At 53.4% G+C, this 24279-nt stretch overlaps 1 protein-coding gene across 4 annotated transcripts in view; it reads right to left on the reverse strand.

The window, feature by feature from the left end:
• Positions 1-729: 729 nt before the first annotated feature.
• The window catches only part of LOC112871670 (protein Shroom2), a 66090-nt gene continuing 42540 nt past the window's right edge, over positions 730-24279 (reverse strand). The window contains exons 3-7 of one of the 4 annotated variants that reach the window (XM_086696747.1): positions 18921-19498; positions 14125-14649; positions 13051-13222; positions 6450-6722; positions 730-3514 (exon numbers count right to left, since the gene is read on the reverse strand). In XM_086696747.1, the coding sequence (XP_086552873.1) occupies positions 3248-3514; positions 6450-6722; positions 13051-13222; positions 14125-14649; positions 18921-19012 (1329 nt within the window). In that variant the 5' untranslated portion in view covers positions 19013-19498 and the 3' untranslated portion in view covers positions 730-3247. Of the gene's footprint in view, positions 3515-6449; positions 6723-13050; positions 13223-14124; positions 14650-18920; positions 19499-24279 lie in introns of those variants that run through there. The other 3 variants (XM_025934705.2, XM_086696749.1, XM_086696748.1) reach the window with 3 other exon arrangements.

Below are 24279 nucleotides of genomic sequence, written 5' to 3' on the forward strand. Positions count from 1 at the left end.
TCCCAGGCCTTCTCCAGTGACACAGGATGAAACTCGGAGAGCCCGAGTACCTTGGTCACGGCCATACGACTAGGGAGCGGCAGAGGTGGCCTCGCCCTGGGGATGTGGCTTCTGGGTCCAGGACGCTTGAGTGCTACCCCATCATAGCAGATGCCGGTGTGGGAGATGCAGCTCATCAGTGGCCCGAATTCTTCACACCTGGTGTCCACACTCTGCCACGTGACGACACGGCTCCTCCCACCGAAGAGGTGGGGCACATCCCACCACCTCTCTGAGTTCAGCTGTGGGGCTTGCTTTGGCAATGGAAGGTTAGCGGTGTGATATAATCCGGTATGTGGAAAAACACCTTTGTGCCCAGGTCGGTTCTCTCATGCATCCGCCACTGACTTCCCCAGGCCAGGCTGCCAGTTCCAGGAGAAACACGAGAGACACACGGAGCAGAGTACCATGATCGCCGCACGCGTGAGCTAAAGAGATACCGTACTGCACACTGAGATCTCACAGTTGCTTGTTACACAGCATAACTGTGGCCACGGCTAACTGATACAACCTGTGGCCCCTGACTTTTGCCTGCCTGTAAACTGATCAGCTTTAGCTAGGCTGGCCTAAAGTTACACACATATAGAGAATCCATCCCACAATTTATCAGTGGCTTAAGAATTTGACCTATGGTGAGGACAGTTTGATTAAAAAAAAAAAAAAAAGAACATAGGTAAGTCAAAGACACGCTCCATTCACTCAAAGACACATTTATTCTGTTAAAAGTCAAGCAGGACGATACGATGAGAGCTAAGTGGTAAGGGTCGAGCATGAAATACGTATACATTTTCCACACTGGACTGCAGGATAAAAGCCACAGGCCATACCCCTGACTGAAATCTCGCCATACAGAGCATTCCACAGCTGTGCTACGACAGAGGGGGAGGAATCAGCCGCCACCTAAGAATGCCAAGGGCACAACATTAGCACCAGATTGTTGTTGTATGCAATAACATAGCTATGTACAAAGATATGTACATCGACTCACTGGACTCTTTGGGTCCCTGCTGACTAGACGCTGAAGAGGCAAACAGGGGAAGGTACAGGACAGTGACCCCATGTGCTTCGCGGCAAGGGGGACAGAGCACTGTATATTGCTGTGTGTAAGAGAAGGTCCTCAAAAGACCTAAAAGGCTGGATAGAGACACACACCTCCTGTTACTCACATTTTACATATATATCATCAGAATGATTCACAATACTGTATTCGAGGGGAAAGAATCACAGATAAACGCTTTGTCTAAATTAAAAGCAAAACACGCTGAAATTACTGTGTTTGTCCCCCTGAGGGAGAATGACAGAGGTCCGTGGACAGCCAACTTCACCTTCTCTGAAGTGACCAGTTTTCACAGGAAGGGACTACAGCAGGAGGAAAGGAGGACACGTCATTGGCAGGATGGGGATTTTTTTTCAAGTCAGAAATCGCTTAATTCAATAGGACTGGAAACTTCTGAAAAGGCATGGAGCTTTCTGGCATGAGTGGATTGCCAAAAAGAGGGTTTATTGCGTGCGTTACCGAAGCTTGCCACTTTGGGACCCCCGTGGGGTGCAGAGACGTCAGTGCCGTGGCTCAGGGGTCCAGCTCCCCACCTCTGGCTCATCGAGTACAGACAGCGGTCTGTTAAGATATTTGTGTGCACGTGTGTTCTGGGAAGGCAACCGTCGCCGCGGACAAAGGGACGTGTCCCCACCTGTCGGAAAACTTTCACGGGAATAGGGGAAACGAGGATCCAAATGATCCCTCGATCAACCAAACGTCCGATCATCACTTCAACATGATGTCGTCCAAGGGGCTGTCCTGCCATTTACCACGCGTTTAATCGGGTGAGCATCTGTGAAGAAGCTCTACATTGGCGTAGATTAAACGGAAGTTACAACCAAGCCGATGGCGGTTGAATGTCTTTCCACGTGCTTATTTTATTGCCCGTGCACACGGCCTCTGTGCTGAAGCACCGAGTTATGTTTCTTGCCCATGTACTAACCAGCTGTTTGTTCTCTTGCTTCTGAAAGTTCTTCACACCTTCTAGATCCTTTGTCATAGACATGATTAGCACATCTTTCCTCCCAGTCTGTGACTTGTCCACTGGAAACTGACAGCATGACAGTGTCTTCTTAGTGAGCAGACTCTCTTGAGAAACTTGCGGTTTCAGCTAATAAACAGGGGACAGAATGTATAAACTGTGGCAGAAAAAGATCGGGTTTGGGAGTTGTAATACTCCATGGGGCCTCTGAAAGCGCAGAGAGGAAAGGTTCTTACAAGTAAATGGAAAGTAACCCTTACAGCATGGCAATAGATTTAAAGAGGCAAAAACAGAAACGTAGCCAATTGTCACTAACAACCATACGCACACAAAGTAAGTGTTACAGGCAGAAGGTAATTTCAGAAATATGCTGTTGGTCTCATGAAACAAGTATCTAGCGAGCACATCACTCCTACTGGACACACTACTGACCGAGGACTTTCACTTTGCAGGAAAAGATCACGTGAACCGTGACGTCAGGACTGAAGCTCCTTGTGCTGTGCGCGTGTTTTAAAGCATGCACACGATTCTTTCTGTGGCGATTTCAGGATGCATGAAGCCAACACATAAGGTGTTCATTTCACAGTGGGTTTTTAACCACTGGGAAACCATTCCCCTTTCCAAAAGGTTAGTAACTTGTCATCATATCATCATGGTTTTGCTGGGAGACAATGAATGAAGGACGAGGAAGGGTCCGCACCATCGGACGAATGGGGTACGACGGGGCAGCCCACGCTTCCCAGGGTAAGGAATCGCAGGGTATGACGGGAGCCAGGGGTTCCCCGCTCATGCGCCTTCAAGACTCACTCAGGCTGCTTCCTGGGCGGTTGGTTCAGGATGTGAAGACGGGAGGAAGGGCACACCTACCAGTGAGAAGGACCACTTGCATGCACTACACAGTCTATACTGCGGGAACCCGCCACCCTCCGGAGGCTGGGCCACGTGTGGTAACCGGCAAAGCAAAATGGCTAATGGTGAGATGTTCTGCTCAGCGTTCAACGGGGAAGCTAAAACACATTAAATAGATCATCACAAACACACACGGAAGTTATTGCTTCTCTAAAGCAGCCATCCCGCTAGGGGACGACTCGGGCTGCAGGACATAAATACCGGCTGGGGTCTCCGCGTGCATCCTCCGGAACCGAGCTCAGAGGGGCACTTTCCGGCCTCCGCCAGGGAGGGCCCTCCTATTTGCCTCTTTCTGGCTGCAGGCTGTCGAACAGACACTTGAGCTGCTCCTCGCCCAGGTGTATCTTGTCTTCCAGCTCGCGCTGCTCGATGATGAGGGCGGACTTCATCTTCACGAAGTGCTCGCAGTCGGCCAGGCTCTCCTCGCTGAGGTAGCTGGCCAGGATGTCGAACACGATCCGCTCCCAGCGGTCCAGGTTCTCCTTCAGTTCCTTGGCGTCCTCGTGCTGCTGGATGAGGACCCGCTGCTTCTCGAGCAGCGATTGCTGGGGAGAGAGAGAGACAAGCCCGTTGAGGATGAGGGCGAGAGCAGGGGCCCCGGGTGGCCGCCACAAGCTGCCGGCCACGCTGCGGGCTGCCTCAGGGGACACCCTGACGCCAGGTTAGGGACCAGGGGTCTGACGGCCTCTGCACGGAGATACTCGGGCGCGGCTGGCCCCAGCCCTTCCTCGAGAGCTCACAGGCTCGTCCCGCCTCCCATTTCTTCCCACTGGCCTGGAACGGCTCAGAGGAACAGCCTTGATGAGGGCAGCTGTCCCCGGACAGGTAAGGACAGAATTCTGAGAGCCTCCAAAGGTGTAAAGGACTTAGGGATCCCACGCGCGTCAGAGGCCTGCCCGTGACAACACCGCGGCAAAGGCAGCAAAAGGCGCGGATTCCGGAGAACTCGCGGAGCGGGGTGTGTACACCCTTCCGCAGGAGAAGAGCCCCTGGGCGAGCCTGCAGGGCACGCGTGAGGGAGCAAGGACAGGCAGAACAGACGCAGGGAGACGGGGGAGACTCCCCGGCTCCCCGCACGGGGCCCGCTATGGGGGACACGGACGATCCCGTTCCTAAAATGTGGCGCTCACAGCCGCACCGTCTCTCCGCAAAATACACACCTAACGGTCCCTGCCTTCTCTAAGTTTAACGAAAACTAAGAAAGGAAGAGATGAGTGCATTCAGTCTCCCACCGTCGGCTGGGGGAGGCCGGGGCTTCATTTCCTCCGTGTGATTTTTACTTGGACAGCAGGACAGCCGCTCTCATTCTGCCACTTTGCGACGTGGCCACGCACAGTTACCAACAGCCACCGTGAGAGTCCAGCATGCGGCGGCTCTCTGTAAAACGCCCGCACACAGAAAGAGCGCGATGAACGTGAGCGGCCACTGTCACTAAGCAGAAAGTGTCTTGGTGGGCGGGTCACTAAGCAGAAAGTGTCTTGGTGGGCGGGTCACTAAGCAGAAAGTGTCTTGGTGGGCGTCAGGTCCCCTGCCCACTCCCGTGCAACACCGCCCTCTTCAGGTCACGCGCACAGAGAATTCTCACGCAAAGAGGAGGCAAAGCAAATCCGTTAAACCTAAAGGGAAACAGGTGCTAACAGACCCTAGATGTGCGCTTTGGATTATTAACATCAGTCAGGCTGGGGCGCCTGCACGGCTTTGTCAGGTAAGTGTCCAACTCTTGAATTTTGGCTCAGGTCACGATCTTGTGGCTTGTGAGTCCCAGCCCCGCATCAGGGGAGAGAGCCTTGGGATTCTCTCTCTCCCTCTCTCTCTGCCCCTCCCACGCTGGTGTGTGCAGGAACTCTCTCTCAAAATAAATACATAAAAACTTAAAGCAAAACCAGTCAGGCTGACTAGGGACAGGAGGCTGCAGAGGCTGGGAGAGGACCTGATGGGGACATTTTCTGTCTGGAAAGATGGAGGGAGCCTCAGAAAACGTTCTGCCGTGTCTTTTAACTAGTTACTATGGTGTCTCTGAAAACCTTAGCGTCTCCAAACTTCCACTGCCTGACGCAGATTTTCCTCCAACGCCAACCCTGCTGGAGACGGGGCCTCCTCACTGCCCCTGGCTGGGGGAATGCAACACTCCATTCCCAGGGAGCCCCCGGGACGTGCTGAGGGCTCCAGAGCCTGGTGCTCAGGAGGACCACGTGCGTGGTCCTTAGCGTTGGCATTCCTTCATCATCCCCAAATTCTAAATAAAGTACCTGTCCATTCCACCCACACGGAGGGAAAGATAGATTATAGAGGAGCTGAGCTGCAAAGACCACACTAGTTGGTCACTTAAATCAATACTCGAGAACATTCCAATTATGTATAAACGAATCTCTTTCTTGTTCAAGTTTTTTTTTTAAGAATATTTTTATTTTTGAGAGAGACAGAGCACACTTGAGTGGGGTAGAAGCAGAGAGAGAGAGAGACTCCCAAGCAGGCTCTGTGCTGACAGCAGAGAGCTCAATACGGGGCTCCAACGCTCGAACCACAGATCATGACCTGAGCCAGTCGGACACTCAACAGGCGGAGACACCCAGGCACCCCTCGTGTTATCTTCCTCTCCTCAGATACACGTGGCAAAGACGAGGAAATCAGAAAGTGGAATCTGAACATCATCCAAGGGTCCCGGCTATTTTGTCAATGCTTATCCAGTACGTTCAAACGGTAGTCATCAATGACTTAGCTAAGCACAGAACGACAACGTCTGCGAGCCGCGCTCGAGAACATTTAGGTCGCCTGAAAGCGCTCTCACCTAGGGTAAGGGAGAGGGCTAACTCTTCCGCTCCCCTTTCAGAGAAGGAGCCTTATTAATAATAAAGATGATCATTTGAGGGCCTACACAGAGAAGCAAACTCCATGTTCTACTGATTTTTGACCCAGGAAGTGAAGCCAACAAGGGGGCTATTACTTCCTGCATTCTGCAAACCCCCTAAGAGACACGTTCCAGGCTGCACACCTCAAGAGAGGGAGAAGAGGCAGACAAGTCCTCGACTGCTTCCAGACTGCCGTGTGCACTCCTGTTAAAAGCAGCAAAAAATCACATTCCATTCTCAGTGAGACCCACTTACACGCATGGTCAAGAAAGGCGAAAGAGACTATTTCCTAGGAAGAGACGCTTATCAGTAATGATCCGTGGGAACAGGTGAGAAGATGTGAAAAGGAGCCCACAGTTCTTCCTGAACATCACAGCAGCCCTGCAGTCCCATGACCACGCCTGTCAGGCCCTGCCCACCACACCCCCCAGCACCTGTCTCCCTCAGTTACCAGCAAAGTGAGGGAGAGCCCTGGACACCCGAAGGCGTCCTGCGCTGGGAGGTGCACAGGCCGCCGCAGGGACCGTGTGAGGCTTCAGGGCACCAACTCATGACGCCCCACGCGGAACCTTCCCGCAACCACCTCCCGCCCCGCCCCCCGCCGAGTCCAGGTCAGGCACGTTGTATCTACCCGATCACCAGGAGAAGTAGTGTCATCCAAATTATTGAGGGCGTTTTCTACCCGCGCCAGACGGCCCGACAGCGACAACAGAAGGTTCACCACTTTGTCCAGGTCCCCAATGAACATGCGGAACTTGTCAAACTCGTTGGGTTTGCACACGTCTTTGGCGATGGCATCCACCTCGTCCCCCAGTGCGCTGTTGGCACGGGTGTCCTCCAGCAGGCTCTCCCGGGCTTCCCGAAGCACTTGCAGCTTGCGACTGATGCTCTCGATGAGCTCCTGCTGTAGGGCACAGGGGGGCATGCAAACACTCGTTAGGGTGACCCGACCTGGCACCTGCAGCGGCTGCCCGGGCCCTGTGGTCTCACGTAAGTGACCCGCGTGGGGAAGAGTTGATTTCGCATCAACTTTCTAAGAGAGGCTTTCTAAGACCCGGGGAGGGAGAACAACTCCTGGTGAAGTCCCTGGCGTGACATTTAGACACGAAACTAACCTAGTCTCCTCCCGTTAGTGTCCTATCACACAGCGATAGGTAGGACGTGGCCCCTCGAGATAAACCTCATTTCATCTTCACCTTGGCCGGGATTCTCGGGGCCCACGTGAGATTCTGTGCTTCATAGTCTGCAATCTTCCAGTGCAAGAACTGACACGTACACAAGTTATGGAGTCTCATGCCTGCTACTGAATGGCGTGATTTAAACGTATGCTCCACACACAACTAGCAACTTAAAGGTAAAACAAATAAAGGGATGTCAGTAAAATTAAAAGTCTTTTGAGAGTAACCTGATTTGAATGTGACCGAAATGCACATATATTACTACCTTTTTAAAAATATGGCAAGAAAGGGGCGTCTGGGTGGCTCAGTCGGTTAAGAGCCCGACTTTGGCCCAGGTGATGATCACGGTTTGTGGGTTCGAGCCCCGAGTCGGGCTCTGCTGACAGTTGAGAGCCTGGAGCCTGCTCTGGATTCTGTGCCCCCCTCTCTCTCTCTCTCTGTCCCTCCCCCACTCATGCTTTGTCCCCCTCTCTCTCAAAAACAAAAGCATTAAAAAAATATTTTAGATAAAATAAAACAAACTAAATATGGCAAGATATACATCTCACAAGTTATCATTTTATGCGATTTTAAGCGTAGCACTCTGTGGCATTAAGTACATTCACGTCGTGGGCAACCGTGACCACCGCCCATCTCCAGAACCGCCTCATGTTACCCAACTGACACTCTGACCATTAAACATGAGTTCCCCACCCCCCTTTTCCACAGGCCCTTTAAGTGATTATCTCTTAAAGGGGCAAAAATAAAAACCAAACATATAAACTGGCCTTCCCGCTGAAGTGGCAGGATTTGAGCGGCAAAGATGGTCTGCCTCCTCTGGTAGATCTGGGGAAACGCACAGGGATGGCTCTAAAGGAACGCAACAGGTGAGCCCAGGCTGCCAAAACCACGGTCTTCTGAGCACGCATGTCTGCGTGCCGTCAGGCCCACCCGCAGCAGAAGCGCCAGGGCGTTCACCCCCACGTGCTGAACCACACACAGCCCACGTGAACCCCCGCACGCCACAGCGCCGAGGTGCACAAACCCAAATGAAGCCTGCAGAATGTGAACGCTCACGTCCAGTTAGGATGTTCAGCTCAGCCTGCTGCAACAAGGAACGCCACGTATAGAAAGTGGACCTATGAAGTCCCCCCACACCGTCACCGCGTGTCCTGGGCCCTTTACAGACTCCAACCCCACAGGGAGCTGGCAGAGCCGAGCGGAGAGAAGTCACCCGCCCGGAGGGAGCGACGTCTCATTAAGCTCTCCAGGACTGTGATCTTGGCTGCACAGGGGAAAAGGAACCCGCACCTCCAGGACTGACACGAAAGCTGAACGCGTGCCTGCGTGACAATCACCAGCCTGGCGGCTTGCGGTAGGTACCTTTACTTGGCAGGTATCAGCAGTCCTGCGTGCAGGCTGAGAAGTTGCCCCGGCTTAACAGACAACAGTCGGATGGAACCCGCCTGTCATGGGGGCGCCGGGGTGGCTCAGTCGGTTAAGTGGCCGACATCAGCTCTGGTCGTGATCTCACGGTTTGTGGGCTCGAGACGACAGCTCAGAGCCTGCAGCCTGCTTCAGACTCTGTGTCTCCCTCTCTCTTTGCCCCTTCCCCGCTCGTGCTCTGCCTCACTCTCTCTCTAAAAAATAAGTAAACGTTAACAAAAATTCAAAAACAAAAAACGCCTGTCCCGATGACAGTTTAGGTGGGCAAAGTCACACGGCGGCACGAAAGACACGCTGAACCACGAGCAAGCCATCGCACGCTTTGCAGGAGCCGATGACGTGTCCGCTTTGTCTACGGAGGAGACGCTGACGAGAATCCCCATCTGGCGTTGATGCGCGCGCACAAGTACGTATGACGGTAAGTCCACGGCCTGGAAAGGCATGGGCACTGCCTGCTCGTGGTTCAATCTGCCCAGGGCTTATCGCAATGTCTGGGTATCCTGCAGATTAAGATGGCAAGCGGTTTCAGAGGAGAGCCGTCCTCATCCTCACTGCAGATTAATTGGCATGGGTTTTCTCCTAAGACACCCAACATGGAATTTATAAACTGCTTTGGGCTTTTTCGGGTCAGGTTCTAGTTAGTCTTCCCTCAGTAATTTATTTATTTTACTTATTATTTTGAGAGAGAGGGAGGGAGAGCAGAGGAGGGGCAGATACAGAGAAACACACAGATTCCGAAGCAGGCTCCAGGCTCCATGCTGTCAGCACAGAGCCCGATGCGCGGCTTGAACCCACAAACTGTGAGATCACGACCTGAGCCGCAGTCAGACGCTCAACTGACTGAGCCACCCAGGCGCCCCTTCCCTCACTAATGTAAAGCTGTATGCGTCTACACTTCTCTGATATTTTCTCTCAGAATGTGGGTGTCTCGGTGCGTCTGGTTACCTACCTATCTGGGGAGACGGTTTAAGTCAACTTCGAGTCCCATGGCTAAGATGGCCTTTTTCAGATACTCATAACTTGAGGGAAGAGCACAAAATGGATTGTAGGGATGGAGAACCTTCCAAATTCTCACCTGCAGGCAACCCGTAACCCGAGTGAACCCCTCAAGCAATTCAGAGGATTGTGGATGTGTGAGGACCCCTAGCCAGGGCTTCTGGTAATTTTCCTGTTTCATTCTTCTTTAGCAATTATCGTGATAAAGATTTCACACCAATGCATGATATGCGCCTTCAAAACCTGCAGTAACAGGGGCGCCTGGGTGGCGCAGTCGGTTGGGCGTCCGACTTCAGCCAGGTCACGATCTCGCGGTCCGTGAGTTCGAGCCCCGCGTCAGGCTCTGGGCTGATGGCTCGGAGCCTGGAGCCTGTTTCCGATTCTGTGTCTCCCTCTCTCTCTGCCCCTCCCCCGTTCATGCTCTGTCTCTCTCTGTCCCAAAAATAAATAAAAAAAAAAAAAAAAAAAAAAACGTTGAAAAACCTGCAGTAACAGCTGAGCGAACTTGAAGCTGGACGTTCTGGAAGGAGCCCAAATTCCTCTGATTCCTTTATACGTCTTGCGTAAAGTTTTATTAGAAATACCCTCCCCTTCTTCCATAAAGGGCCAGACGCTGACTTTCAGGGATCTTGGAACAAGGCCTGGCCCAGGAAGCATGCGGATCACTGGTTATCAGCACCAGCCGGGGTGCAGCAGGCCTCACCCGCCACGTCAGATGAGCCTCGCGCGAGCCCATCCGCTTGTGTTCTGCAGCACATGGCATTCAAGAGGGCCTGGGGGGAGAGTAAGTGGTGGCAGAGGCCAGCCACCCCCCCCGCCCCGCCCACCCTGGGTCTCACAGCAGGTGCACTCCTGCCCCTTACCTCTGTTTCCGGTGCCCCCCGCACACCTACTTTTGTCCCCCTCTGTGGGGGGAATGAGGTCTTTTCTCTCTGGGCCTCATGCCCACGTCTAAGTTCCAGGGAAGAACCACAACCCTCAGATTCCAGATGTTGACCATGGAGTGTCTGCTTCTGCTGAAGAATCCCATATCTCAGTTGGGCCTCTTTCTGGGCAGAGTGTGCCTGAGCCGCCTCGGGTGTAAAAACGGATTTCGCCTTCCTGGGGTAATGCTTCCAACCAGCCACCAGAATTCCCTCTCTGCATCCCTGTGTCCTCAGCCTTCTCCTAAAACACAGGGTCACCCGATTTGGCACTCGGGCTCTGTGAGCATGCAGCGATGCTGGGACCATGACAGCCAAGGTCCCTCTGGGCACGTGGGTCCACATGCGATTCGGGGTCAAGCCGCTCTACCGTTATGGCCCATCAGGTACATCCACACGGCACGGACCTCCTTCTCCCCACCGTGAACACTTTGTACAACCACACGACACAGTGTATTTGTGGGTTATGGGAAGAAGGCTGAAAAGACAGGGTGCCAGTTGCCTTTGTCAAATCAAGTCGAAAAGCAGGATTACTGAGTCACTAACACCATAGAGAACTGTGATTTATAGCATTTGCCGTTTACTGTGAAATTACTCAACATTTGCATCTGGAATAAGATATGTCAGTTGGGTTAAGAATTTAATCATGCGAGGGTGCCTGGGTGGCTCAGTCGGTTGAGAGTCTGGCTTCAGCTCAGGTCATGATCTCATAGTTCGTGAGTTCGAGCCCTGCATCAGGCTCTCTGCTGACAGCTCAGAGCCTGTTTCGGATCCTCTGGCCCCCTCTCTTGCTGCTCCTCCGGCCTCCAAAATAAATAAACATTAAAAAAACCCAAGAATATAATCATGTGGAGTAGGTTGGGGGGGGGTGGGCGGGGAGTAGGCTGTCAGGAGCCAAGTTCACAGGGATTCATCTCAATCCCAAAGCAGTCATCTAAGGTGAGGCAGTTGCCCAGCAACTTGAGCCTCCCAAAAGCAGAAAGAGAAAAGAGCCACCCAGATGAAGGCTGGGCAGTACCAGGACGTGCCCCACCCCAAACTCATCACAGCACGAGAAACAAGGCCATGTCGTAAAAAGAGTCTGACTTTGTTCGGCTCAGGTCATGATCTTGCGGTTCGCGGGTTCGAGCCCCACGTCGGGCTCTGTGCTGACAGCTCAGAACCTGGAGCATGCTTCACATTCTGCATGTCCCTCTCTCTCTCTCCCCCTCCCCGGCTCATGTTTGGTCTGTCTGTCTCTCTCTCTCAAAAATAAACATTAAAAAAGAAGAAAGAAAAAAGAAAGAAATTGGATATGTGATTGGAAGCCAGATACAAGCCCAGGACTAAAATTCTTATCTTTTATGCCCTTTAATTCCCTTGAACAAAAAAGCAAATATTCCCCAAACTGAAAGTGAATTTCTCTCATGCATGGGTCACAGTATTTCTTCTATTATATCTGAAATCAGCCAGTGGTGTTTTTAAACCACGAACTATATACGCATAATCTTTTGGGAAGATTTTTGTTAAAGAAAAAGAAAAAGTGTTTTTTTATGAAAGCAGTTTTCCAAAGTACTAAGCATATGGCAAATGCTCACAAAAGCCTGCTTCCCTCCTTTTCTTTCCCTGGTAGTATTTGACGGGCTCAAGGCCCTGGAATAAAGAGTACGTGCTAGCCTCCGAAACGGACTTTCTTTGGCAATCCCGTCATCCGTTTAATGCTAAGGCCTTCCTAAAAAACTAGGTAATCACCTAGATGCCACGGGTCTGGCGTGCTGACAGATCATGGAGATTTAAAGCTAATAGAGCAGTAATGACATTGACACTGACAGCAGTAATGCTGTCCCTACCATGACCTCATGGCCACTCACTATGTAGTCCCTGACCTCATTTCTGACTTTATCTCCAGTCCTACCCTCCTGGTCCACATAGCTCCAGCTAAAGCCACTGCTGCTTCTCCAATGTGTCACGAGCCTACCACCTCAGGACCTTCGCAGCGGCTGGTCCCCTTCCCCCAGTGCACCCAGACATCCACGGGGCTCACCCTTCACACCACTCTAGGTCGCTGTTCAATCATCCCCTCGCCGGAGCCCTCTCTAGAATCACCTTCCTTTGTTTCACTCGATTCTTTCACTCTGTTTTAACTCTCTCACCATCCAGTGTACCACATTAAACGTTGGCAAACTCTTTCCATAAAGGGGTAGACAGTAAAGATCCTCGACGTTCCAGGTGGCGTGGTCAGCTGCAACTACTCAACCCTGCTTCTGTGGAAGGAAAGCCACCAGAGAGCATCTCTAAGTGAATAAATGTGCCTGTGTGTCAATACAACTTTGCTCACAAAACCAGGTTTGGCCCACAGGCTGCATGCAGTGTGCCGACCCCCTACTGTGTATTTGTTTTCATGTGGGCTGAACAGAGGCTCCCCTCTGGAAAGGAAGGGCTCCGTTCTGTTTGGTCTCCTGCTGTATCCCTAAGCGCCTGGGAGTTCTAGGAGCCAAGAAATGCCGCTGCTTGGAGGACAAAGCACTTTACAAGCACTATGTGGGGACTATGATCTCCTGGCGGCAGGTATTAGAACCTGATATTCAAAGAGAACAGGTAACTTGCTGAAGGTCACAGAATGAAGTCCGCAGCATTTTAACTAGGGTGGAAGGGACAGATTACTTGGACTGAGACGTGCGGCCCCTTCTCTGGCAACGAGCACGATTTCATTGACCACGGCCTTTCCTACCTTCTTCACCGACAGGTCGTGGTCCAAGTCGCTCCCCGAATCCTCCTCGGGCTCCTGCTGCTCCTGCAGATCCTTCATCTTGATCAGCAGCTCCGCCTTGGGGACCGAAGTGCTGTAGTACGTGGAGCTGGTGGCCAGGGACATGGCCGCCGGCACGCTCGGCTCCTCTCTCCTACGTAAAAAGGTCAGAACCGCAGCTGGCTGGGACCCTACGCGCACGTGCCCCCTTCCAGCTCACGGCCTCGGTCCCGACGAGCCAATGGGGCCGCTAACCAAAAGACAACAGCCGGGGGATGGGACCACCAAAGGGGGGCGGAGGGGCAGCCCTTGTCTGCAGCCATGTCTGCTCCCTCTTGCTTTGATCCGACTCACCCCCTCTGCCCCTCTCTCGGGCATCTCACGGGCACTCCCACCTACCGCCAGTTAACGACGTGTATGGACACAACGGACATAAACAGGACAGATGTGAGCACACGCCTGTGCAGGCGGCCCACGGAATGAGACAGGACGCAAAGCACGTTCCCCCAAACCATGGAAATGCATCCGTTCACTCCGTTCCACAAGCGGGAACAGAAAGCCTCCTTAATAACTATGACGTTCAGGAGCCTTCGTGACTGACATCTGGGGCTGTGGGGGTGTCCTGTCCACCGCAGGGTGTTGGGCAGCCTCCCTGTCTCCACCCACAGGATGCCGGGAGCACCTCGCGGGGGCGACAACTAAAAACGTACCCGGACATTGCCAAGTGTCCCCTGGAGGGAGACGATGGCCCAGCTGAGAAGCGCTGTCTTCTGAGAGGCGCCTGCGGGCATCGCAGGAGCTGCGCTATCCTCGCATCTTTGCCAGGCCTCAGAGTCGTCATCCCCAGCCACGGGCCTTAGCGCTTCTTTTGGGAGGGTCCCCGGATGGCCAAAACGTGCTAAGCACTGGGCAGTACTTTCGGAAACCTGCCCCCCAGAAGCAATCATGAAAACAGACACACGGAGAAGCCACCTGCCCCCTGGAGCGAACCAGATGCTAAGAGGGAGAAGCACACCAAGTGGCCACACCGCGCACCTGAAGGCGGTGCTTACTCACTTCTCGTCCGTGGTCCCAGGAGAGGGGACTTTGGGGAGCAGCTTCCTCCGCTGCTGGGCTTCTTCCAGCAGGTGCTCGTCTTTGGGGAAGATCCCCTCCATCAGGTCCATGGTGGTTCTGATCTTCACGCTGGGGTCCAGGATGTCGGCCAGAGACTTCTCCTTGCCCACGATCTCCCGGGCCAGCTCTTCTGACTTCAGGTCTTCGGCTGTCCTCTCCTTGGTCTTCATGTAGCTGAACCCGGGCGGAGAGGCCCCGCTGTCCTTGGCAGTGGGCGCGGGGGCTTCGGGGTGCTGGGGCTGGGGCTCGGCGCCCTGGCGGCTGTACACGCAGAAGCGGGAGTAGAACTGCTCCGAGGTGCTGAGGGTCTTGATGTGGTCTTTCTCCAGCCCGCTGGGCAGTGTGGGCAGCTCGGTGGCGCGGGCCAGGCCCTGGCGGCTCTCCTTCTCAGGCCGGCTCTCCGAGTGCACAATCTTGATGGGCACCATCTTCACAGTGGTATTGTTGTCAATCACCCGCTCGATTCTGGAAAGAGAAGAGCCGTGTGCTGAAAACGCAAAGTGAGCCCTGCCGTCGACGCCTACCCAGGAGAGAAACCCGCTGGTCCCTCACCTGCTCTTCCGGCTGGGGAACCCAGGCTCAAAGACCTTTGGCCACTGAGCTGGAAGGAGCCTCTGTGATCACAGACCCAGGACGGGGAATGGAGGTCGAGGAGGCCTGCGTTCCTGACTCTGAGCGTCTGGACACCTTTTCCATTTTCAAAATCACCCACACCCCTAGGGGAGCCGGGGGTGTATCCCTGGGCTTGCTGACTGAGAGGAGGGTGGTTTAACATGCGTTTTCATGTGGATAATAGTGCAAACATTAACAGGCCCTGCTCGGTGACATTCTCCTTTGTCGGGGAACCTGCAACAGGCTTCCTTTCACAGTCATCATTAAAGCCTTCCCTCGCTGCCTCTCAAAGCAGGGCCAGTACGTACCCACGGGTGCCTGCGTGGTTCTGGGGCCACCGGGAGACTTCTAGAAAGATTGCCTATGTTTTTTTTCTTTTAGTGTTTATTTTTGAAAAAGAAAGTGCAAGTGGGGTAGGGGCAGATGGGGGAGCAGAGGATCGTTTGAAGTTTAAGCAAAAAATCCCCGGACAACTGTTAAAGATTTAAAAGTAAGCTACCTAGGGGCACCTGGGTGGCTCAGTCGGCTGAGCGTCCGACTTCGGCTCAGGTCATGATCTCACGGCTCATGGGTTCGAGCCCCGTGTCGGGCTCTGTGCTGACAGCTCGGAGCCTGGAGCCTGCTTCCGATTCTGTGTCTCCCCCTCTCTCTGTCCCTTTCCCACTCACACTTTTCTTTCTCTCAAAAATGAACAAATGTTGGAAAAACAAATAAGTAAAAAAGTCAACTACCTAGTGTTAGCACACGAGTTGAAGCATTTGTTTTGGTAGGAATGCCCATTCTGAAATCCCTCAGAGGCTAGGAATGCTTGCTCTCCACTCTCCGCACTCCTGCTGGGGGCTCAGGGCCTGGCACACAGGGACGGCTCAACAGCGCGTGAAGGTGGGAGCCTGCCCTGCACCCCGGCTGGCACCCCAGCAGGCAGGAGCGCGTGCACACTCATGGTCAAGGGGTAGCTGGAAGGAGGGAGAGGCCGGACATGGAGGGAGATGAGGTGAGCAGCTCTGCTCAAGAGACCCAAGTCAGCAGAGAGCAGGGCAATTTCTTTTACATTTTTATTTATTTCTAAAATTATTTTTGTTAATGTTTATTTATCATTGAGAGAGACAGAGCATACATGGGGGAGGGGCAGAGACAGAGGGAGACACAGAATCGGAAGCAGGCTCCACGTTCTGAGCTGTCAGCACAGAGCCCGACGTGGGGCTCGAACTCAGGGACCGTGAGATCATGACCCGAGCTGAAGTTGCACGCTTAACTGACTGCCCCACCGAGGCACCCCTTTCTTTTAGATTTTTAAACGTTTATTCATTTTTGAGAGTGGGGGAGGGCAGAGAAAAGGGGATAGAGGATCGATCCAAGCAGGCTCCACGCCATCAATGCAGAGCCCGACGTGGGGCTCGAACTCACGCACTGTGAGACGCTTAGTTGGATGCTTAACTGACTGAACCACTCAGGCGCCCCAAGAACAGTATCTCTGAGCTGAGCCCAAATGATCGGCAGCTCAGGAAGCCCTGACACAGGGGGAACCTGACCCTTCCCCTGCTGACCCATCGGTAGCTGACCGTGGATACAGAGCAGGGCCAGGACCCCTCCCCAGCTTCTTGTTCAGCCTGCGGGTCACTGGGATCGCAGGCTCTCATACCAGGATTGACCGATGGGGCACACCGTGGGGACGGTGACTAATTCAGTGCACTGTAAGCGACTTTCTGGGTAGCAGCTCTTGGAGGTGGCACGGCCACCATGTGCCTCACTGAGCTTCCTGAGAACAAAGTGTCCACATGTGGGTCTGGGTATAGACACTGACCCGGATTCGGGCCCTCTGCGAGCACTCATACAGCAGGGGACATGGTGCACAGGCAACCTTTTCCGACCCAAAAGACACGATGGGTGGGAACACTAAAAACTGTGGGTACCCATCACCCCCCAGTATCTTCAATAGGCACTGTCCCTGTTTACTGAAATCCCTCTCAAGCTCCTGGAAAAGACAGAATGAGAAAATCAACACTGGCTTCAGGCAAGGAAAAAATGAAACCCACTCCCTACGTCCTGAGCTGACGCAGGTCACGAGCACTGTGGGAACACATGGCTGTTTCTCCGAGGAGCCCGCAGAGCTCAGACCAGCTCCCGAGAAGCGAGCGACCTGAGAGGCCTAGGCCAGCTCGCCTGGAACAGTGTCGTACACTTGGCCCGCCACACAGACCACGTTATTGCTTCTTCTTCCCTTCAGAACAGATAACGCTGCCTCCCACTGACAGGTTATCTCAGTGGTGCCCACAGTCTGCATGACACAGAGCACAGACGTGGCCCCCAGATGAAGCTGTGGTTACGAGGCCACACTTGCAGAGATGCAGGATGCTATCAGTGGTGTCCTCTCTGCCAAGTTATTTTCAAGGTGGAAAGAAAAGAACAGGGGCGCCTGGGTGGCTCAGTTGGTTAAACATCTGACTCTTTAAAAAAAATTTTTTTTAATGTTTATTTATTTTTGAGAGAGAGAGAGAGAGAGAGATACAGCGTGAGTGGGGGAGGGGCAGAGAGAGAGAGAGAGGGAGACACAGAATGTGAAACAGACTCCAGGCTCTGAGCTGTCAACACAGAGCCCGACGCGGGGCTCGAACCCACGAACCGTGAGATCATGACCTGAGCCGAAGTCGGACGCTCAACCGACTGAGCCCCCCAGGCGCCCCTTAACATCTGACCCTTGATTTCGGCTCAGGACATGATCTCTTGGGTCCGGAGTCTGAGCCCTGCGTTGGGCTCTGTGCTGAGAGCGTGGAGCCTGCTTTGGGATTGTCTCTCACTCTCTCCGCCCCTCCCGTGCTCATGCTCTTTCTCAAAATAAATCAATGAACTTAAAAAAAAGAGAACGGCTTGAGACTCTACAACAAAAAGGTCCAACAGAACTTTCTGGGATGATGGAAATAATTGTATGTGTGCCATTAACCACACGTGGTGCAGCTGATGCACAGAATTTATTTTGTTTTTCATTAACTTCCATTCCTACGGCCACATGTGACTGTGGCTACCGTATTCGACAGCACGGGACATCGGGGCCAGAGCATTCCCTGCTGCGGGGCTCACCTGTGCACCGCAGGATGCGAGGCGTCCCGGCCTCTGCCCGCTGGATGCCAGAAGCAACACTCGCTCTTCAGCTGTGACCCCCCCAAACCTCTCCAGACACAGCCAAATGCCCCCCCGGGGGCAAAGCCACCCTCCCCCAGATGGACAACCACGGCCCTAGCGAGCAAGATGAAAATTCTGCACTTCTGCCCTTTCCCAGTTCTTCAAAGGCACTCTGAGAGGACGGCAAAAGGAAACATGCAGTGTTCGGGACCGGTCGGTCCCTGCCTGACCATATTTATTATCAACGTCTCCACGGGCACGGCAGACAAGTCCACGTCGGAAATTCTAACAGCAGCGCCATGGAGTTGAACAGGTTTTTCCTCTGCCTTCATAACATGTGTATACCAGCTTTGCTTTTCACTTATGACACAGAAAGAAAATGTGTTGGGGCACCTGGGTGGCTCAGTCGGTGAAGCGTCCAACTCTTGATTTGGGCTCAGGTCTGATCTCACAGTTTGACCGTGTGAGGCCCTGCGTGAGCCCCGCATGAGCCCCGCATGAGTCCTGGCTGGGGCTCTGTGGTGACAGCGTGGAGCCTGCTTGCGATTCTATCTCCCCCTGTCTCTGTCTCTGCCCCTCCTCTGCTCACACTCTCTCTCAAAAATAGAAACATAAACCTACAAAACGTGTGGAAATACTGGACATTATGAAAAACACCGAAGTCTCCTGAAGGCGTCAGGCTTACTGCACACGGGACTCTCCAACCACACAAGTGCTCAGGGAAAGCACAGCCCTCACGGGCAGATGCCCGGAGGGAAGGCACACACCACTGCTGGGCCTGGACCACGGGGACAGAGGACAGTCCGCACCTGTGGCACATCCCCTTTGCTCCTGGAGAACAGGGCACCCCCGCCCCGACCCCAAGTTAAAAATCCACCTGACCCCTGGAGCTGTGGGTTGTCCCCCATGGGGTCCAGACACCGCCCCCACACCGCCCAGGAAAGACGCCCGGGAAACCTCCCGCGGGAGCCCAGGGAAGGGCAGGCGTGGGGCCAGGGCTGTACCTGGTGGAACTCTCGTCCTGGACCAGCAGGGGAGGTCTGTCCGTGAGCTTCTGCGGGGCGAACTGGGGCGAAGGGGAGCGAGAAGTCTCCATGGCGGCCGGGCGCGGGGCCCGCAGCGAGGAAGGAGCGGGGCTTGGCTCTCAGGCCCGGCCGGGTGCCCGTCTACATGCCGCCCCGCGCGCTCGCCGTCTTCGGGCCTTTGGCCGAGGGCCGGGCGGGGGGCGCACGCGTCCGTGGCCTCGGGGGACGGCAGGGGCCCGCTGGGGGTGCCGCCGGCCAGGCCCCCCAACTGCCCGGGCTCACGCTTGGGCGGCGGTGGCGGTGGCGGCCTCCGCGGGGCTGGCTGCTTGGGGACGGGCGCGGCGCTCAAGGGCCTGGGCTCCTGCCCGCGGGTGTGCGGGGCCGAGGGCGCGCCCTCCGAGGATCTGTAGTCTCGAGGGAGGGTCCCCGCTCGGCCGCGGGCCTCCGGGGGCACCTCCGGAGCCCCCCAGGCGGGAGACGGCTGACCGAGCTGGGCCGGCGTCCGGGAGTCCTGCTGTCCTGCCGCACCGCTTGCCGGCCGTCGGACATCTGCTTGTCTACAGGGAGAAAGCGTACAAGTGAGCGCACGATGCCAAGCCGCATCTCTCCAAACGGGACTAGATCCAGATATCGATGACCTTCTTAACTCATTTTCGGGAATGAAAGCCAGATACGTTTTCCCACACCTGTCCCCGCCGTTCGTGACGCGAGGTATCCAGTCCAAGCACACACAGGAGGCTGCATGTTGCTACCTCACGTAACAGGACGGGAAATATTAAAATGACACGCACACACTTAAGGTACAAACATGTACTTGCACACACAAGTTGCATTGTGGGGCAAGAAAATTCACACTTTAGTTATTTATAAAGGTTCAGACCTCTTAAAAATTTTTTTCAATGTTTATTTACTTTTGAGAGAGAGAGAGAGAGAGAGAGAGACAGAGAGAGACAGAGACAGAGAGCGTGTTGGGGAGGGGCAGAGAGAGAGAGAGAGAGAGAGAGAGAGACAGAGAGAGAGAATCCAAAGCAGGCTCCAGGCTCTGAGCTGTCAGCACAGAGCCTGACGTGGGGCTTCAACTCGGGAACCACGAGATCACGACCTGAGCCCAAGTCAGATGCTTAACGGACTGAGCTACCCAGGAGTCCCCTTTACACATTTTTAAAAACAACACTGGTGAAAAACCTCATATGGCTATATTTAGAAATATTTATTTCTTGATGTAACAGTATTTAGGAAAATTGCCATTTACAAAAAGGCATAGAGCTTTCTAACATGAGCCTCAAATCAATTTATGAATAAAGCCTTTAAAATCAGTAGTATATTATTTTTTTCCTAAAGTTTTAAAAAGTTTTATTTATTTTGAGAGAGACAGAGGCAGCGTGAGTAGGGAAGGGGTAGAGAGAGAGGTAGACAGAGAGAATCCCCAGCAGGCTCCATGCTGCCTGCGTGGAGTGTGATGTGGGGCTTGAACTCACAAAGCCGTGAGATCATGACCCGAATCAAAAGGAAGAGTTGGACGCTTAACCGATGGAGCCACCCATGCACCCCAATCGGTCGTATATTATTAAAAAGGACAAAAACATGGGGCACCTGGGTGGCTCAGTTGGTTGACCGTCCCACCCTTGATCCCTCGATTTTGGCTCAGGTCGTGATCCCAGGGTCAAAGGATCGAGCCCCACGTTGGGCTCTGTGCTGAGTGTGGAGTCTGCTTAAGAGTCTCTCTCTCTCTCTCTCTCTCTCTCGCTCTCTCGCTCTCTCTCCCTCTGTCCCCTCCCCCACTCATGCGCTCTCTCTCTCTCTCTCAAATAAAATTTAAAACAAGAGACAAAAACAAAGACTTTGGGCGCTGCAGTGGCTCACTGATCGTTCCACACTGCTACCCGTTCCCAGCTCTACCTCCACATTCGATGCGCATACGCGTGTGCTCAGTACGCACAGATGCACACGCAGGAAGGTCTCCGCAAAACCCGGACGGAGGCACACGCTCCAAGCACGTTTCTCTGCGCTGCAAGCAGCGCTCACTCACGGGCTAAGCACTATCAACTCTGTGACAGAGCAGCCTGCCATGCCTTTTTCCGCACAGTTCCTTCCAACCTGACACAGTAAATAAAAGGAGCCTCTGAAGGACCGTCCCATTCAGGGAAGAGCAATTTGGCATTGAGGAGATCACCTCAGAGGTGTTAAAGCAAACTCTAACGAGGGCAGCACGGGGGGAACCAGAAGACAGAGCACCGGTGCCTGTAAGTGACGTCCCCTTCTAACAAGCTAAGTAAGGCTTTCCCCCTCATTCCATGACCCCCTTGGGGCCCAGGAGTGAGCCTGCCTCCTGGGATGTGATGCCCGGCCTGGGTATTATGGATGCCCCAACCCCAGCCAGGCTGCTGCACGACAAAGTCCAGTGCCCGGTGCGTGTCCCTCTGACCGTGTCCCTCGGGGAAAGGGCCCCTCCAGCTTCAGCGGATGCTCTGGAGTAGAACCCTGACCGTGCCCACGTCCCTCCCCTTCCTGTCATCAGCCAGCTGGGGGCAGCTCCCCACCTTGTGCTGCCGTGAGCACAGCCACACACGGCTGGACCCGGCCGCACCTAGAAGCTGGAAGCCGTCCACATCTGGGAGAGGTCGGAAGAGCTCAAGTCCCACAGGGGCCCTGGGAGAGGGCAGGTGTGGTCTCTGCTTTCAAGACGCTGAAGACACGGCCTCGGCTTCGAAGATGCACGGTGACAAAACAGCCAAGCAGAAGAGTTTAAAATATTAACCCAGCTTCAGAAAGTTAGATATTTAAGAAAAAAATACATACTAGGTACACACTAAGAGAAACTAGAAATTTTCAAAATAACTTTTTAATAAAAAAAATTTTTTTAGATGTTTATTTTTGAGAGACAGAGAGTGAGCAGGGGAGGGGCAGAGAGGGAGGGAGACACAGAATCCGAAGCAGGTTCCAGGCTCTGAGGTCAGCACAGACCCGGACGCGGGGCTCCAACTCACAAACCATGAGATCATGATTTCAGCTGAAATCAGACGCTTAACTGACTGAGCCACCAAGGCACCTCGGAGCCCTTCCTTTTTAAATGTTGAAAAATTTTTCAAGGATAGGGGCTCCTGGGTGGCTCAGTTGGCTGAGTGTCCAACTTCAGCTCATGTCATGATCTCATGGCTCATGAGTTTGAGCCTGCATTGGGCTCTATGCTGACAGCTCAGAACCCGGAGCCTGTGTCTCCCGATTCTGTCTCCCTCTCTCTCTCTGCCCCTAACCCACTCGCATTCTCTGTCTCTCTCAAAAATAAACATTTAAAAAAATTTTTTTAAATTTTCAAGGATAAAGTTAATGGTGATAGAAAGATCCACAGACAGAGTAAGAAAATAAGAAGTCTTAAGGATTTGCCAGCAAAGGCACCTAACCATTTAGCTCCGAGGAATGCCTGGAACAGCGAGTCAAGCCATACAAAGGAACCCTTAAAAGGCAGCTGCATTCCAGAGTCCCAGCAATTGATATGCAGCTCAGGTCACTCACTGTCATGCAGAACATGCTAATGACACGTTATCAAGGAGAAGGCTGCTCCAGGAGGAGGCTCCCAGGACACCTGCAACCTCTGGGCAGGCGGGAGCCCAGCACCTGGGTCTGAGACAGGGCAGCAAAGCAAAACAAACCTCATCTGGATTTTCTCTCTGCCCCTCCCCTGCTGGTGTGCGCTCTCTCTCTCCTAAAATAAATAAATAGACTTTAAAATAAAAGCTGACGGGTGCCGGGGTAGCTTAGTCAAGTCAGCATCTGACTCTTGATTTCAGCTGAGTTCATGATCTCATGGTCGTGGGTTTGAGACCCAAGTCCGGCCCAGCACTGATAGCATGCAGTCTGCTTGGGATTCTCTCTCCCCCCAGCGCCTGGCTGTTTTCTCCTCTGCCTGCTGCCATGAAAGGTCCGAGGCAGGGCAACGAAGGAAAACAAACCTCATCTGAAGAGGAACCCCCCCCCCTGCCCCACCCCAAGGCCACATAAATGCTGCTCAGGACCCCAGACACCCTGTGATAGGGGCAGAAATGACCAGAAGTCCAAAAGGAGAAAGACTATATACAGACACATACATACACACACACCAAATGCCCAGGGAATCCCATCAACACTGGTATTATTCAAATCTACATTGTTGATTTGGGGATGCGGCCGGTCAGCCCCATGTCTAACTGTGCTTTCCAGATCCGAGAGGTGGCGGTTTTATTTCCAGGTTCTTTCTGCTAGTGATGAGCCCTGTTGTGGCCCTGGGTTCCTCTCTCTGAGCCACAGGTTTCTGCTCCGTCTCACACAGGCCCTCTGCTCCTGGTCACCCGTAGCCCAGGACTGGTCTCACTCTCCAATGCTTGCGTGGTTCACAGTCTCCACTCACCTCACTGGGCTATAAGCGCCTCCACGGAGGGCAGGAGACCAGGCTATCTTCTTGAAGCCTCACAAGCAAATATCGCATGCACCATGGCACACGGTCACCCAAACATCAACGTACAAATGCATCTGCTGCTATCAGTCACTGTGCACAATGGTAAGGAGCAAGGCTGTGTTGCTTTCCTTCCTCCCTTCCTCCCTCCCCTTTCTTTTATGTTTATTTTTTATTCTTGAGGGAGGGAGGGAGGGAGGGAGAGAGGGAGAGAGAGAGAGAGAGAGAGAGAGAGAGAGAGAGAGAGAGAGAGAACAAGTGGGGGAGGGGCAGAGAGGGAGACAGAGAATCCAAAGCAGGCTCCAGGCTCTGAACTGTCAGCGCAGAGCCGGATGTGGGGCTCGAACTCACAAACTGTGAGATCATGACATGGGCCGAAGTCGGACGCTTAACCGAATGAGCCACCCAGGTACCCCATTTCTTTTTTTTTTTTTTAAGTTTACTTATTTACTTTGAGAGAGAGAGAGAGAAAGAGAAAAGAGAAAGAGAGAAAGAGAGCAAGCTGGGGAGGGACAGAGAGAGGGACAGAGAATCCCAAGGAGGCTTCACACTGTCAGCTCGGTGCCTGACGCAGGGCTCGAACTCACAAACTGTGAGATCATGACCTGAGCCCAAGTCAAGAGTCGGATGCTTCACGGACTGAGTCACCCAGGCGCCCTGAGAGGCTGCATTTTCTGAGACACAGCCAGTCAGGTTCTCAGAGAAATAACTGCAGGTGAACATTCCCATCATAACTGAACATTTTTAGACTGCTCTGGAATCACTAATTAATTCAGCACTGCTTTGCAAGTTGGGTTAACCATTGTCTCCATCAAGGAAAAGAGAAACATTTCTAGCTCTCGGATGACTTACGTAACGCGTACCACAGGGTCCTCCTTTCCTAAGTACTTAGAGGGACAATGAGAGGAG

The sequence above is a fragment of the Puma concolor genome, unplaced genomic scaffold (assembly GCF_028749965.1).
Source record: "Puma concolor isolate L17-30 unplaced genomic scaffold, mPumCon1.1.hap2 unalloc_scaffold_8, whole genome shotgun sequence".
In the NCBI taxonomy this organism is placed as follows: domain Eukaryota; kingdom Metazoa; phylum Chordata; class Mammalia; order Carnivora; family Felidae; genus Puma; species Puma concolor.